At 41.1% G+C, this 17233-nt stretch overlaps 1 protein-coding gene across 1 annotated transcript in view; it reads left to right on the top strand.

Annotated features, from left to right (window-relative positions):
• Positions 1-17233, top strand: part of LOC308101484 (phospholipid-transporting ATPase ABCA1) — a gene marked incomplete at its 5' end in the record, with an annotated part of 254815 nt that overhangs the window by 200979 nt on the left and 36603 nt on the right. The window contains 2 exons of the mRNA XM_080450900.1: positions 9977-10039; positions 12999-13105. Of these exons, the coding sequence (XP_080307026.1) occupies positions 9977-10039; positions 12999-13105 (170 nt within the window). The remainder of the gene's footprint in view (positions 1-9976; positions 10040-12998; positions 13106-17233) is intronic.

Raw genomic sequence — 17233 nt, 5'->3', positions numbered from 1 at the left:
AGTTGAGCTTTTCGCAGCCTCTCGGGTCCAATTCCTTCATTATACTTTGGCCCGGTGGGCGTGCTTGTTCAAATAGAATGACAGTGAAATAGGGGTGTAGTTCATTTGGTTATAATCCACCCTCTCCAAATTTAACAAGGGTGGAGATATTTAATAATTCATTCTAATGCAGGGAATGCTATCCGTCTTCTTTCCGCTGCTAATTACAGCATGCCCGTAGCAAATGTTGCACCGTAGCCGTGTTGTGCACCTTTTCTCACAAATGCCACCTCAATGTGGGAGTGAGTATAGGGGTAATATAATTCAGCAGACATATGCACACACACATGGACTGAAATGTAATGTACTCACACCACATAGCCCCGACTCACCGCTAATTAGTTAGCGTTTCGCTAATTTACGGTGTCGAAAACTCCCGACAGAAGGTGCTGGTTTCACACGTTGAACTGTGGAAAACGGAACTGGAAGGCAGAGTTTGGTTCTATAGTTACGTAAGCGGAGAAGGTGCCAGCTGTTTCCTCTCCCGTGGCCTTCCACTTCCTTTCAGTGTCGGGAGGAAATGAGAAGGAGAGGGTGGTAATCGCTACCATTAGCCGCCCATAGACATTGCGAGCGGCTGCAGGGATTCGAGATTATTGGGGTTCTTAAGGGGTACAGCAACCTGTGCAGGAAAAAATAAAACACACATCCATCCTAGAATGGGCCTCATCACAGCCCCAGATTAACACTTCACCTGCCAGCAGATGTTCCTCTCCTGTGGGGACGGGGGGACGGGGGGGATTCACAGCGCCGTCCTCGACATCTGGACGATCTTTCAACCTTTTTGACGTCCCGCCACCTTTTGTCGCTACATCTTTGGCATCCTCGTCGCATTCCATCTTTCACCGCGGTCCCACAGACACACAGACATACGCCGGGGTAATTAAAGAACAGGTCAGATAATGTATCATTCACCACAGATCTCGCATGGTGAAATAATGTGCAGAGAGGAGGGTGTGCTGGTCTGGCCCACAGGACTGGGAGGGCTTGCTTTTAGACACAGATTTCCAACTGGCCACTTCTGGTACTGCAAGTTTGGGCCCAAAACATTAAAGAGTAAAACGGGGGGCTTGATGCACTGTGAGATTGTAAATCGGCTATTTTCACTATTTTAAAATGCTTTTAAAATAGTAATATACAGTAAAAGGAAATTTTTTTGACATCCAAAGTTTCCACCCGACAGAAACGATATAGTATAACTCAATGGTGCTGTAAGCTAACAAAAATACGTTTGAGAACTGTACAGCTGTAAACCATATACCATATATATGTATATGTATATGTATATATATATAATTATATTTATATATATATAATTATATTGTTATTTTAAGTTTACTGGTTGCTTTAGTGCAAGCTATCCACACATTGCAGTTAGATTTCAAATAAGAACTGTGTATTGTGTGAATACATTCAAGTTTAATTATATTTATCTGTGAAGAGACTCAGAGAGAGAGAGCCAGCAGTTGATTATAAACAGCAGTGGATGTTTGGCAGGAGGAAGGTATTACTGTGCCCTCGCCAACTCCCCCCATACAGCTGCGTCCCATTCGGGTTGGGGGTACACACACAACGCATTGATCAACAAGCGCATGACTCTGGCGGCCATGCATCACAGGCCCGGCCCTGTCATAAATCTAAGCATGTCTCTGAAGCAAATCGACAGGCCATCCATCATGCGCCTGATTCCCGCCCCTCCCCCTTCCGTCTCTTCATTATCTTGCCCAGGAATGTGTGTCTGTCTGTCTGTGCCCCAAATGCTAGCCTCTGGTTAGCGGGGCTGTGTTCGCGTTAGCAGAGTAATCGATGCGGAGGAGGGAAATAGCGGTTGCATCCGCCCGTTAGTGTCTTGAAAAGCCCAACACTGTCAACTTGACCTTCCAGTCACTCACTAAGTTGACAGAGGAAAGTTTTATGGAACAACTCCTGACAGCTGTTTGAGTTTAGACAACCTTTGAGCGATGAGTGGCATCTTCGCTTGCCTGTCAGATTGCGTGTAGACCTAATGGCACCATTTGAAAGATGGTGTAGTCCTTTGATTTCCTCTGATGTTTAGAAGTGGCTCCGAGATACGAAACTCTGACCAAATACAGAATGGGTGGACAGACAAGGGAATGTGAGCATTGCCCTTTTTTTTAAAAACACTTTTATTATAGCAGCTGTATCTGTAATATTTAGTTTTGATTGCATCGACAGTGGTGGAAGAAAAAAAAAACTACTCAAATGTTTTATTTAAGTAAAAGTACTCAAGTAAAAGTTACAAGTAAAAGTCTGTAATTAAAAAATTACTTGAGTAAAAGTACATAAGTATTGGTATCAAAATGTACTTAAAGTATCAAAAGTAAAAGTACTCAAAATGTTTGAAAATAGCAGATCTACAAGCTCACAACGCGTCGCGATGCGACGCGTTGTGAGCTTGTAGATCAGCTATTTTCAAATAGCCTAGGTATAAAATAGGGCTAAAGTGGTTAATGTGTGTTTTAGAATGTAATAATTTATATCTGCAAAGTAACTAGTAAATAAAGTTTTCAAATAATTGTAGTGGAATAAAAGTACAATATTTGCCTCTGAGATGTAGTGGAGTAGAAGTAAAAGTATAGACCATTGGAAATACTCCGGTAAAGTAAAAATACCTCAAAATTGTACAGTAAAGTACAGTACTTGAGTAAATGTACTTAGTTACTTTACACCATTGTGTATCGACGGCTGACTTTGGCTGCCACTGTTATTTTTGCTATTTTGGACTAACAAGATAACAAAACTATTGGCTGGATTGCCTTGGAATTTGAGGAATTTTGGTGACTCCATGGCCTTTCATGTAGTGCAACCCTTAGGCCAGTTCCTCTTAAAGACACTTAAAGCCTCACAATTATTTTGTGTGAATAAAATGTAATTTTGTCCAATCTGTACGGTAGAGTATGTTAATACAATATAACTTATACAATTGGGGTGGTTTGTCTCCCTGCTCTTCTATTGAGACATTCAGATCGTGTCAAAGGTCATGTCTCTCCTAGACACAGGATCAGAATTTTGACCTGATGGTCAAGATTCAATGTATCCCCTGAGCAAGCAGGTTGGCTCTGTTAGCTTAACGGTAAAAATGTCAGCACTTGCGCAGGAAACCGGGTTCAACCGGGTTCAAGAGGAAAGTTGCATTGTGCTGCTTTAATACTGCATTATAATATTTCATTTTATTTAACTTTAAAGCTTAACTTTTGCTTTAAAAATAATTTAGTATCTATTAAACACCTACATGTACTGATATTTGCACAGAAAATGTGTTTTACTCTCTTTTACTCAGGTGCCTCTTTCTGCTCTTCTAACAAGTTTCAACCCGTTGTCATTTGTTTCATAGTCATTCATATTAATTTGCTGATGGCTGATTGAAGTGTGAGAAAATGTGAGAACAAGGTTTATCCACAATCTATAACATCCAGAAACGTCTCTATACTATGTAAATTAACACTACAAACACCTCCAAAATCACTTCTTTCTCCGCACACGGAGGAAAACACAGATTTCATTCTCCCTGACACACACAAGGTCCTCTTTAATAACAAATTAATCTGAGTTCCCAGAAGTTTTCGCCAGCTCGGCGAGGAACTTCTGGGCCAGAGCCCTGGTATTTGTGGGCGGGATGTAATTTACGCTCAGAATCTGAGCAGACACGCCTCTTACCGGTCTGAGAGCTGTGCAACTCGTCTAAAAAGTCCGACGAGAGGCAAACAGCAGTACACAACAATGGCGGCCGCAATTTCTCAAGGGGAAATTGCTTCCCGTCGATCCTATTTAGATGCAACACCCAGTGCATGTGGATCCCGCCCCCTTTTCTTCATTGGCTGTTGATTTGAATCACAACGTAGTGACCGTGCCCCTGCTGTCCAACCTCCGACGCAATGCCTCCCAGACTAATCACAAATAAGCTAACAACAGTTAGCTGCAAAAACATTTTCTCTAATATTTGTGACATGCCTAATCATTACTTACCAGTGGTGTAAAGTAACTAAGTACATTAATCAAGTACTGTACTTAAATACAATTTTGAGGTATTTGTACTTTACTTCAGTATTTCCAATTTCCAATACTTTTACATCTACTCCACTACATCTCAGAGGCAAATATTGTACTTTTACTCCACTACAATTATTTGATAACTTTAGTTACTAGTTACTTTGCAGATATAAATTATTAGATTATAAAACATACATTAACCACTTTAGCCCTATATACCTAGGCTATTTGAAAATAGCCGATCTACAAGCTCACAAGTAACGCGTCGCATCGCGACGCGTTACTTGAGGAAGGAAGGAAATTACATCAGAGGAAATTACTTTTACTTTTGGTACTTTAAGTACATTTTGATACCAATACTTTTGTACTTTTACTCAATAAGTAAATTTAGAATTCCGGACTTTTACCTGTAACAGAGTGCTTCTACATTGCAGTATTGATACTTTTACTTAAGTAAAACATTTGAGTACTTTTTCCACCACTGTTACTTACTGATTCCATGCTTGCAGCAATGGATCAATGGTACTATACATGGATCCTTTAGAAAATTACACCACTCCAGCATTGCATAGTGATAGTGCCTGGTTTTCCATGCAATCTGTGTGAAGTGTGTTTGTGCACACTTGGCATTGAGAGAGGATGAGGAAAAATACCAAAAGAGATCCCATCCATTTATCATAGTCTAATCTTTTGTGAAAGGCTGTTCACTTCAGTGACTGGTTGGCAGCCTGGCAGCCAGGAACAATGCATTCTGTGGACTAATTTAGTGGTCATGTTACGCTCAGGTTCAAGTTGTTTACTGTCACGTGCACAGACTGCACACACAATACAGCTGCAGACCATCACATTCTTGCACTCCAAGCTTTCCTCAACGGTGTGACCTAACTAGATCACTCCAATTTTACCTTCAACTTCAATTGAGTTTTAACTTGGCCCCGGTGTGCCTACAGCCGCCATTCTATTAACCTCATTCCTGGGCAGCTCAACAATGATTGGTCAACCTGTATTGAAATGGGATGAAATTCTGAATTGCTTTTAAAACGCAAAGGACCTTTGTGTAGCTGAAATGGAAAAACGGCACAAGTGAGAGATCTAACTTTTTCATTGTTTATTCAGCCCCCCTGAATACAAAAAAACACAGTTTGACCAAATTGGGTACTACCCGACCATGTGGACTTTGGGAGAGGATTTGGAAAATTACAAAAAAAATTAACCCATTCATTTATGATAGTCTTCTCTTTTGAGAAGATTATATTTAAACCACCTATTAAAGCAAGAGGTGCACAGATGGGTGCAAATACAGTTTGGCGTGAAGATAACAAACCGTTGCAAAAAGGCAATGACACTTGCACTGTGATGCACTGTTTATTTTTTGTCTTTATTTTTTGTTTAATATAATTCTCTAGCACAGATCATTTTCAAGGTTTATTTCATTCTTTGAAAAGTACATCTGAGTCTAGTATGTGTGATCCGGATGCTTTAAAGTCACCTACAAAAGTTACTTTTAAGGGCCAGTTCATCGCATTCATTTTTTTGATCCAGCCTCACTTTCTCTCAGACATTATACTTATGCAACTGAGTTGTTCAAAGCACCTTAAAGTAACACAAGCGCATATATTTTAAGCACGGGTGACTCCAATGGGAATTGGATCTCTGCAATGTTGTCATGCTCTTCCCATTAAGCAAGCACTCGGCTTCTCCTGGAGTCTCGACGCGCGGGCTTGTAAAGTGTGATCTCCAGCAAGCAGGGCTGTATTGTTTGCATGGTTGGTTAGTACGGAAGCATCACACTCTCAACTGTCTCGCCTGATTAAATGTCACCCCAATCACGACAGCCATTACGGTGTTCTGTTGAATCACCCAGACTTCTCAGGTCGTCTGGGACAGGCGTGCTTTCAGAACTAAATGTGTGGAGAAACAGTTTTTATATTCACCCACATATCTGGAACAAACTCCCAGAATATTGCAGGTCTGCTTCAACTCTCAGTTCTTTTAAATCAAAGCTAAAGCCAATTCTGTTTGCTGCTGCCTTTCACTGAGTTATTATTATTATTATTTTTTGCATAATTTCTTCTGCGCTGTATTTGTATTTTTCTGTTTTATGTGGGGATAAATTGTTCAAGGTATATCGATCTGTCTGTCTTAAAATGTATTATAGAAATAAACTTGCCTCGCCTTACAGTGCACACAAGGAGATTATACTTTGATTGACTCTATTTGGATAACGGATAACTTTACTACACACTCAAAGTGTTATGTAGCTGTACTGAACACACCGAGTGATGGTGAGAGAGGGGCTGGTTCTGTGCTTTGCCTTTCGCTTTCAGCAAATGCATTAGGCATGCTCTCTACGCATGTAATGAATGGAATATCAGTGATTTTCAGGCCTGAAGTGGCATTTGCTAATTCGTCATTTGTTTAATGGGAGCATTCAGAATTGGAATAAAACTGCTAACTAACTTTCAAGTTAAATAGGGAGTAAACTAATGTCACTTCACTATTCCAATGCTTTGTTACCCTCCTCATTAAATTGTGAAGGGAACTTGGCAACAAGTTCAACAACAACGATTCCATTACAAGAATAATTTGTACAAGAAAATATTCCCCGACTGCCTGAACGAGCAAGGTGGTTGCTATGCAACATTTACATTTAGCCTCATTGTGCGCTGGTCTGCCTCCCTTTGCTGTTTCTGATACTGGCAAAGAAATGTGACAAAATGTAATTGACCACGATGCTCTGTGAAGATTTAAAACTACACCTTTTTTTCCTGACACCAGTCATCAAAGCATTTCCAAGGTATTAAACATCGCTTGTTATCCCCTTGCCAGCGTAATTACCTTAATCCGATGATCTTTGAAACGCCGTGGAAGCGACATTGTGTACAAAAAAACTAAAAAAATTGTCCCCGTGGGTAGGGATCTGTGTATTCAGAGGAACAACAACATTCCAACCGCGATCCGCCATTTTGGGGCTGGGGCCCGCTGAAAACGGTGGTTTTCAATGCAAAAAACAGCAACTGAGTTAGAGGTGTTTTTCTGAAAATCCCATAGTCAGGGCGGATGGATGTGACGTTTTTTAGAATGACGTCACATCCACATACTTCTTCTCTGAGTGACGATGGATCATCCCAAAGTTAGGGTGCCTAAAACAGCGTGCCAATTTTTTTTAATAGAACGACTTTATGCGTCTTGGCGGGCAAGTGGACAATTTAATAGAACGACTTTATGCGTCCATGGCGGGTATTGTGTTAATGCCCTACTTCATCATACAAAAGTTTTTTTTTTCTGTGACCAAGTTTTTATTGTTCATTCTTTTACATCAGAGCAACACATTGTGTTCAGCAATTTGGCTTAAAGTATAAGGACATACACATAGTATTTTGCCTGCGTGTGTACAAAACACGTGCACGTATACATCCACAACCACCCACATACACGTCCCGACACTTATTTCCTTTTTTTGGTACACAGGGCTGCCCTCCGTACACCAGCTCCAACAGCTTTCACCAACCTGTCTTATAAGATGGCTTTTACGTTTGAACATATCCCATACACTTTTCTTTGCTCTTATCTTTGCCCTCATTTAGTATTGCATATTTTATTAACTAGGTTTTCAGGCCGCTGTGCGGCCTTCAAATCTAGTCCTATATTGCGCTGATCAGAGCAATGGTCACCAAGCTATGGGCATTTGAAGTGTCAGAAACTGCTGCAACACTGCTGTAGTGCCCCATATGTGTGCAATTTAGTCGTTTTAGTGTGACTATTCTCATGCCAGTGTTGAACAGCTGAACAGTGTTTGTGCCAAGTTTGGTACGGATTGGAGAAACGGAGCGCCTTGCAAGGTATGGATGTTACGTTTGTGACGTCACCGTCGACCCGCCCTCTAGGCAATTTTAATATAGGCTTATGCATAGTGTACATTTGATAATCCATAATTTGAATAATGCACAGACAGAGACTGCACACCAAAATGCACCGTGACCAGCAAACAGCCTCATTCACTTCCTCATTAATCTCTCAAGAACAGATTCTGCTCTCCGCTTGAATCTGTCGGGGGGGTTTGTCATAACGTGTACGCACTGGCCTACAAGTGGGCGTGCCTTCAGATCAGGAAGCAGGCCGCGCTTTACCCAATCAAATGTAGTGGGCGGGATTTACTGTCTGTGCTCTCGCTTCCCACTGAAAACAAACCGAAACTCATTTAACAATAGCGTCCTCGGAGCAGACAAAACCACGGAAAGATATTCACATTTTAACTTGCTCTTTCATCATAGAAACAAGTGGGCTTATAACCAAAACGATCCATGTTCTCTGGGAGAAGTAGGTGTTGGTGTTCCGTGTAGAAATATTGTTAGTGGGAATGAAAACATAAGGAGGGCACACCAAAAACCCTGGTTTCCTTGCGCACGGGTGCTACGTTGAGCTCCTCCCAGAGCCAAGTGCAAGAGTAAAAAACAGCAGAGGGCGCCGTTTTTCCTTTTTATTTGGCGATGGGTTCCCAGATTGCTTCCTCATTGACAGCAAATTATACTTTTATTTGATAGCTACGTAAAACGGGAATCAGCTTTTGAATGTAAGTAGCCTTATAATTTTTTCTTTTCTTTTTTATTAGTCATTGTGGGCTTCACGCATTCAAGTGTGACTCAGACTTAAGAGCTAGTTCAACTGTTGAAAAACGCTGTGATTCATCTCTCTATCCTTTTGTACCTCAAAGGAACACAGTGTTTGAGTGGTAAATTATATATAAACTGTCACATCCATGCGGCGACAAGGACCATGTCGTGCTCTCTGTGACAGAGAAAGGAATCAATGTCCCTTTTGAAACCACTTTGCGACGGTCCCTAATGGTCCTCCCACGCTGTGCCAGGTATGCCATGTTCGCCAGGTATATTTGTTAAGTGAAGTATTAAGGGTTGGTTTGCTTATCCCTTGCAGATCCAAGAGGGCTTGGTTTAGCAGGCAGGGCGTGCTTATGGATGTGGATTTCTATATATTTCAATTAACAACAATATTTTTTTTTAAATTAGTAGCAACTAAACATGATTTTTAAACAACAGAAATGTTTTTGAACAAATGGAATATGCTGATGACGTGATACTAATTTAATGTTTTTGAATACTTTTAAAGCAAGTACTCCAGAATTTTGCGTACTTTGACTTGTAACGGGGTTCAGTACTTTGTCCACCACTGTTAAAGCCAGATTCTTATCAGAATAAGAAATATTGTGAACACTTTTTTATTTGTGCAGGAAGTTGAAATTAGAAATACTATTACTTCTCCAGTCCATAATAGGGACCCCTTATACTAGGTTTTGACCTAGTCTAGTTTTCTGTATGTCACAGGCTTTCAACGGCAAAATCCAGTAGAATAAAGCCTGGTGTATACTTCGTGACAAAGTGTCGAGAGGCACTTGAAAAAAATTGCATATTTTCCATCCAAGTGTTTTCACATACAGTAATTGAGAAAGTTAAGGTACACGAATAGACAATCGTCGCACGTAAACGACATTGTTGTTGGTGTGTATATATGCGTGCGTTTGTACCGCGATCACCGATTCATTCGAGTGAAAGATAAACACGGCCATTACTCTTTTTTTCCCCCTCCTGCCTGCGTAGCTCCCATGATTCCTTTCACACATCCCCATCTGCTTTTCTCTTGCAAAGTGTGCCTCTCAGATTAACTATCCTTCCTCTCTCTTCCATTCTCTCTCTCTCTCTCTCTCTCTCTCTCCACCTGCTCCCTCCAACCTCACCTCCTTCCTGCTGCTATGGACTATCACTCCATTCTCACGGCCATCCACCCTTTTAAACTGTGTGCACCAAAATGTCTCTCTCTCTCTCTCTCTCTCTCTCTCTCTCTCTCTCTCTCTCTCTCTGTCTCTCTATCATTTTTGTGGTTGATTAGTTTCATGCTCTGTTCCATGTAGGTGTATCCGGGAAAGAAGACCCCTGCTGTGGACAGGATATGCGTGGGCGTACCGGCAGCAGAGGTGAGCTGAAAACCTCCAGAAATGACCACGCATGCACACACACACACACACGCACACACACACACCCACGCTGCTACAGGGCAGTGCCAATACCACAACATGGTAATATCCACTCTAGCATTTGAAAATCATCCCATGAAAATAGACAAGAACAAGTTGTTCATATCAGCAGTGAGTCTAAATCAAATAATCACAATGTTTGACCAAATATCTCAGTATTGTATTGTGACGATAATATCAATTTAGTTTTTAACGAATTTTAAAGAATAGTAAAAAGAAAAAAACAGCGGAAATAGCTACAAGCTCATAGCTTCTAAATTTGTTTTGATTTGGCTTAAGTGATTAAAACCAGGAAAAGACTAGAAAAAATGGGAGCGCAAGTCTCCGCCAGGCCGGGTTGCCTACCCATGGCCCGCAAAAGTAGTAAAAAACTGTTTTGTAAAAAACACACACTTACTGCCAGAGATTCTCTCTATCATTTGTCATATCATCACCCAATGCATTCACAGACACACACACACACCTACACGATACCCCAGGGTTATTCCATTTAAACATGATCTGAATCACTGACATGCACCTGTGCTCTGTGGTGCTCCCCAACCATATCCTGCCTTTCCCCTGTTTAACCAAAAGCCCAGTGTAAATGCCAGTGGAATAATGTGATTCACAGGACCCCGCTGATCACACACAGCTGCATTTTCATGCATTATTTACGTCCAGCTTGATCCTTCATGCCGTGCATTCACAAGCTCAGGTCACAAGCAGGTACGGATCAATGGATGACAGAAATCAAATATTTATACGGGTAGCCAGCCAGAGCTTCCTGCGGGTTAGGTCACCTGACCACAGGCCTCCGCAGAGGCCACTTCCTGCCGAGTGCCCTCCAGGAGGAAGTGGATACATCAAGCAAAGACAAGGGGAGGAGGAAGTCATGTCTTTGTTGTGACTGGAGGCGGTGTATGCTGCTGGGATTGCTCTGTTGTTTGTTGTTTGTTGTGCGTGCGCGTGTGTGTGTGTGTGTAATTTAGAGAATATAGGTGTCCTTGTGTACAAAGGCGTCTGTCAGTTGTTGTTGTTTTAGGCGTCGACTGCTATGGCAAAACATTGAAACAATATTGTATAAACTCATAGACTATGGTTGGGGCGGCAGTGGCTCAGGGGTAGAGTGGCCCGGGTAGAGTGAACTGGAAACCGCAAGGTTCCCATGTTCGATCCCGGGCTAGGGCGCTCCCCCAGAGTTGGTGTCGAAGTGTCCTTGAGCAAGACGCTGAACCCCTAATTGCTCCCGATGAGCAGGTTGGTGCCTTGCATGGTTTCCTCCGCCATCGGTGTGTGAATGTGTTTGTGTGTGAATGGGTGAATGTAATGCACAATCTATGTAAAGCGCTTTGGATAAAAGCGATATATAAATGCACCATTTACCATTTACTATACACCTCTGTGCAAAGTGCAAACAGTGATCAGTTTAACCCATTAAGACCTGAGGCCGATTCTACAAATGCCTTCTAAACCAGTGGTTCTCAAACTTTTTCGTGCCAAGGACCCCCAAATATGATATGACCCCCAGAAGAGAAGATTTGTGTAAAAAAAAAACACGAAATTATTCAACATTCAACAAAAATATTCTAAATGAGCAGATGTACACGTCACAAAGTGACGCACTGTGAGCTTATATATCTGCTATATTTGAAAACCACTGTTCTAAACCGGTGTTCTAAATCCTAAGAGTTTCCTGAAAAAGTGATGCTACAGTATATATATATAGCTAAAATCTAAAATGACACTGGTGCTTTCCCGGTTCTAATGGGTTAAATCAGTGCTTCTCAAACATGTTCATGTTGAGGAACCCCAAATTGACACGTGTTATAGGCTGCCATAAGAGACGTTCTTTTTGTTGGATTAGATTTAGTACAGAATTCGAGAATATCAGTGGAGAGTCAAACTGAATAGTCATGCTCATACTCTCTTCTGGCCATTGACATAATAGTTAAATTAAACCAAACCTCATTTTGCTGGGGACCCCCAGGAAACCCCTCAAGGACCCCTGGGTTATTATATAATATAATAACCCAGGCGCTTAACCCATTAACACATTCCATGCCAGAGTTTAATCTCATAATGTACTCACCAGTGCCAGCGTTTTATTGTTGTTTTTTAGTTTTTTTCATGTCGCCACAGACCTCGCTAAATAAGTTAAAAGTGCGCGTTCATTTGGTTCTAAACACACAGCGGATCCGTGAGAAACGGCGAGCGAAAACAGTTTCCAAATCCGTGCCGCCATCTTGAAGCTACAGTCGATCAACGGTAAACAGTGATCAGCGAGGAGAAAAACAACAACCAGAGAAAATCGAGTTTTAAACAGGATCCCAGACAGGAAGCGGATACGATCGAAAAAACCGGAACCCGAATAATTCCGTTTCCGACCGAAAACCGGAAACGGAAATGGATCAAAAAAATTCGGAAAGTGCACCTGGGGCACTTAACATGGGAATCGGCGGTTCGCGTAGATCTACGCGACTGGCACGCTGCGGCTTTAAATAGGTTCGCGTAGATCTACGCGACTGGCATGCAATGTGTTAAGACCTGGAACGCATCTGTGTCACTTTTTCATTTGAGCTAAAAAGCATTATTTTACACTTTGGCTATTCAAAAATTATATAATATAATAACCCAGTCGCTTAATTATATAATATAATAACCCATATTTTATATAATTATATTACAGCCCAAGCCAATGTAGAGAGAGGAACTACAGCCACACTACACTACAACCATCACACTGCAGCTAAAAAAAAAAGACTTGCAGACCAATTAAAAGTGCCATTATGTGTAACAAAGCACCACGATCCCTTTGCTATAATCACTGTGTTCCTATAGAAAAAGCCTTGTGTTTGCAGTGGGAGACTTTGTCTTCTGTGTGTTCCTAATGAGGATTCCCCGTGGTCTCCTCCTCTAGTGTTTTGGCTTGCTTGGAATCAATGGGGCCGGGAAAACCACCACCTTCAAGATGCTGACAGGAGACATCCCAGTCTCCGGTGGCGAGGCCTTCCTAAATGGATACAGGTGAGGCGCTTAACTTCCCCTAGCCCAGCAAACCACCCATCATAATTAGCCACCCAAGATGGCTGCTCACACGAGGATAGAGCCCAGGGAATTTTATTTATTTATTTATCTTTTTTGGTCTCACTCGCTTTCTCAGCAACTCTTGTACCTCATGTCAGTGGTTTCTGATTTTTTCATCATCATTCTTTGTTTTTCTCAACCAGGGTCTCTCTCTCTCTCTCTCTCTCTCTTTCGCTTTCGGTTTCATTCCGCTTTCCCTGCCCTTTTTCAACTTTGTTTCTCTCATGTTCTCCCTCAGAAATTCCACATTTCTGAGAAGGGAACGTTTTCATAACCGTGTTGCTTTATTTTTAGGAGTGAAAAAAACCTTTTAGCAGGCATCACTATGAAGCACAAGTAGGCTTTGGCACATGTTCATGGCGCGTTGCTGTTGGTTTCTGCGTCACAGTTGCCATAGTTATTCAGTCGTACCACTGTTAATTGGCTTTGTGTTCAACAAAGAGATGGAGCTGAGCAGAGCAATGCCTAACACGGGCGCTGCTAATTTTGATTAATATGGCCAGCAGAGATCAAAGGAAGAATCTCTTGACACCTTTAGGGGAAAGGAAAAACAGAGAAGCCTGAAAAACAGACAGGAATACGCCCACTCTAATGTTTTCAGCTCATTACTTGTGGTGTACAAAGAACAGAGGAACGATTAGGGTGAGGATCGAACAGAAGGAAAGGCATCTCTGTGTTAGGATTTTGTTTTCCCTTCACATTTTTCATCCTTAATTATGACGGCTTGAAAAGAAGCAGGGGGGGGGGGTGTCAGGGTATTTCACTGGCTGATTATCAGTGTAAAGTGTAAACAACAGCAAAAGCTGAAAAAAGAAAGAGAGAATTATAATGATACAATTAAAAATAAAAAAAGTAGCTTACCATAATTAAAAATAAATGTTTAGCCTAAGGTTGGCACTAGAACACAGGGCATTGGGTCACCAAAATTAGTATGGTTTGTACATTTTCACTCTGCCTGTTAAATTATGAGATGCCTTGTGTGCAAAGTTGACATGTTGGCTTGAGGTTGGCATTCGATGAAAGGTCATGGGGTCACTCAAATGGTTAGGGTTCACCTTCAAGAGAGGCACGATTGCACTCAGAGAATCCCATGGCAATCCAGCCAGTAGTGTGAGTGTAAGGATATGCTACAATATATATATATATATATATATATATATATATGATGGGATTGTTTTCTTTGTTAACACTTTACCTGCCAATCACGAGTATAACCGTTGATGAAAAATACAGCCGTTTACTGCCAAAATCTGCCATCCACGAGTATAACCGTTTTTCCAAAAAAAAAAAAAAAGTTTTTTTTTTTTTTTTGGTCTTTTTTTTTTCAATTTATCCACACAGAACCAGAGATATCACGATCCAAAGATTTCTAGCTCCATTCACTCCTTGGTTAACTTATTACTTTAAAATCCTGTATCTCGGCTCCTGTGTAAAAAAAAATTAAACACTGGCACTGGGGGAAGTAAAATAAAAAAAAACCTCTGGCAGGGAATGTGTTAACAAGAGGGAGGACGTATTCTGTTCCTTTATCTAGTGGTGTGACTGTTGCTCTCGAGTCTGCTTTCACAGATCATTTGTTGTATCTGTTGTTACCTCGGGTGCTACACAGCACAACCTTGATTAATCATGTTATTGGATTTTCTACTGTCATCATTTATTTTTAATGAATAAAGAAGTTCAGTTAAGCATAATCAGGAAAGCAGAGGAAGGTGTTTATAGTTGCTTTTGTGATATCTTGTTTGGGACCAAAGTGTTGGTTCAACTGAATCGACCAATGTTGCCATCGTTCAACTTACTTATCTTATCTTCCTTTAAATACATGAGTGACATGAGTGTTCTTTCTTTTTTCTTAATTCCTTATTTCCTTAAATGAAATATGAACACACCACCCTCACCACTGGACAAACCAATTCCATAATTAACTTGGCACTATTTGTTGCAAAGCTATTTAATGTACATGTACACATAAGAGTCATTACTTAAGCATTCCAAAAAAGTTTCAAAAATGCTTCAAAATGTGTTAAATATGCAAAGACATATTGGACTCTGGAAATATAGTGCATATCCACAAGTCATAGTTGTGTCTTTTCTTCATATTGTCAAGATTGAGCATTGTGTTAGTTCAGCCAGGCCATGCAGTCAAACTCCTACAGTAGTTACAGTATCTATGACATAATACTCAGCTCATGGCTCAAACTGAGCAACCTACTACATCACCTGACAACTCAGCTGATTCATGCAGCAATTACTGTCATTCTCTTCACGACAGTCCTTTTTAACCCATTAAGACCGGGAACGCATCTCTGTCATTTTTACATTTCTTTGGGCTATTAAAAAAAAAGCAGATCTATAAGCTCATAGCTTGTATATTTGCTATTATTTTATGAAAAGTCGTGAAAATGTGTGCACATCTTTGAATATATATATAAATTTTTAACTCAAATCTTTGCTTCTGGGGGTCCCTGGAACTAAGTATTTTCAGATGGGGGTCCACCGCCAAATACATATAATCTTGGGGGTCCTGGACATGAAAAAGTTTGAGAAAAGTTTGAGAACCACTGATGTATATAGCAACATACGTTTTTGTACTAAAAATTTAGAAGACATTTGCAGAATCCCCCAGAAGCAAATTTTTGTAAAAAATCGCTCTTAAAATATATACACATTCAAAGATTTGCACACATTTTCACGATTTTTCAAAAAAATGTCAGATCTACAAGCTCAAAGCTTTGAGCTTGTATATCTGCATTTTTTTAATAGCCAAAGAGATCTAAAAAATGACACAGATGCGTTCCCGGTCTTAACGGGTTAAATGACAGCCTCCTACTACTCTTTCTGCATCCTGACCCTGCGCTCACACACTAGCAGTGACTTTGTCAGTACATGTCACCGAGTCACTGTGTTGCTGTCGCCAGACCTTATTGAGCTGTCGCTTGCAGCCAGCCAGTGGGCGTATAGCGTAGGCTAACGTACTTTTTGAGGAAGTGGAGTGCTGAAGATTGATGGCACTACAGTATATCTATACCTATTTAGTACGACCAAAAATAGTCCCTGATAACATTTTAAGTGAGAAATAGGCCATGTCGTTGCTCGATATTGATTAATTTCACATTTAAAATGATTAGCAGTTAGCAATATATTATAGGGTAGTCCGCCATTTTACTAGCTGTCAAGTACATTGCATGTTGACTCATATATATATACATATATGGGTTGTGCTGGGATATGAGCTGGAAGGCTAAGGGGAGGATTGTATTATCAAACCTGTTGAAAAACAGATTTCATTTGTTGGCTTTATCTTGGTTGCCCTCCACTGATTGGCTGGTGGATTGCTTGTGGCCGAACATGTTCTTAACACGGGTGCCAAACACACGATCTGAACCGTGTTTTCACAGAGTAGCGCTTTGGTGCCGAACACGGTCTGAACCGTGTTTTCAGTCTTTTTTTTTTTTTTTTTTTTTTTCCACACGGGAGGGGCTGGAGCAGCTCTGGAATCACCCGTGGTGATTCTGAGAAGGAAAGGACAGATGGATCACCGTGTCAAAAAACATGGCTCCCATCCGCTTCCGTTCTATCTCCTTCTCTAAAACCCCTATAACTCCGAAACTTCTTACGCTGGGGAAAACGACTCATTTTGCATGCACGATCGCTCCGCCATTGTTACTCGCGTGAGAGATGTTATCGTTCCAGGCGTTAGCCAGGACCATCGGGCAAAATGGAGACATGCTTTGTTTCACATGGAATGCGCGTCGTGGAGTCTACAGTTTAAACAGCGCTGCGGCAGCTCAACGGTGAGATTTCGGCACCGAACGTGATCTGTTATTATAAAATGCTGGCAATGTGTTAAGACCTTTCCACACCTCCCACACATTATGTCTTTCCTCTACCTTCCAATTATAATACTTGTCAGAGTAAGTTCACGCAAAAAAGCACAGCAGAACAAGCAGCTACAGATTTTTGCAGTTGTATGGAAATTGCCCTTTGCCATCACCGAGCCCAAGCTGCAGTGGACTTTCTAAAATGTAAGGTGCCCCTATGTGCGCTCTAACTCTTTGCATCTGTTGCTGT

This window comes from Gymnoscopelus braueri (genome assembly GCF_963280865.1).
Source record: "Gymnoscopelus braueri genome assembly, chromosome: 15".
Classification (NCBI taxonomy): Eukaryota; Metazoa; Chordata; class Actinopteri; order Myctophiformes; family Myctophidae; genus Gymnoscopelus; species Gymnoscopelus braueri.
This window is presented reverse-complemented; position numbering and strand designations above follow the sequence as displayed.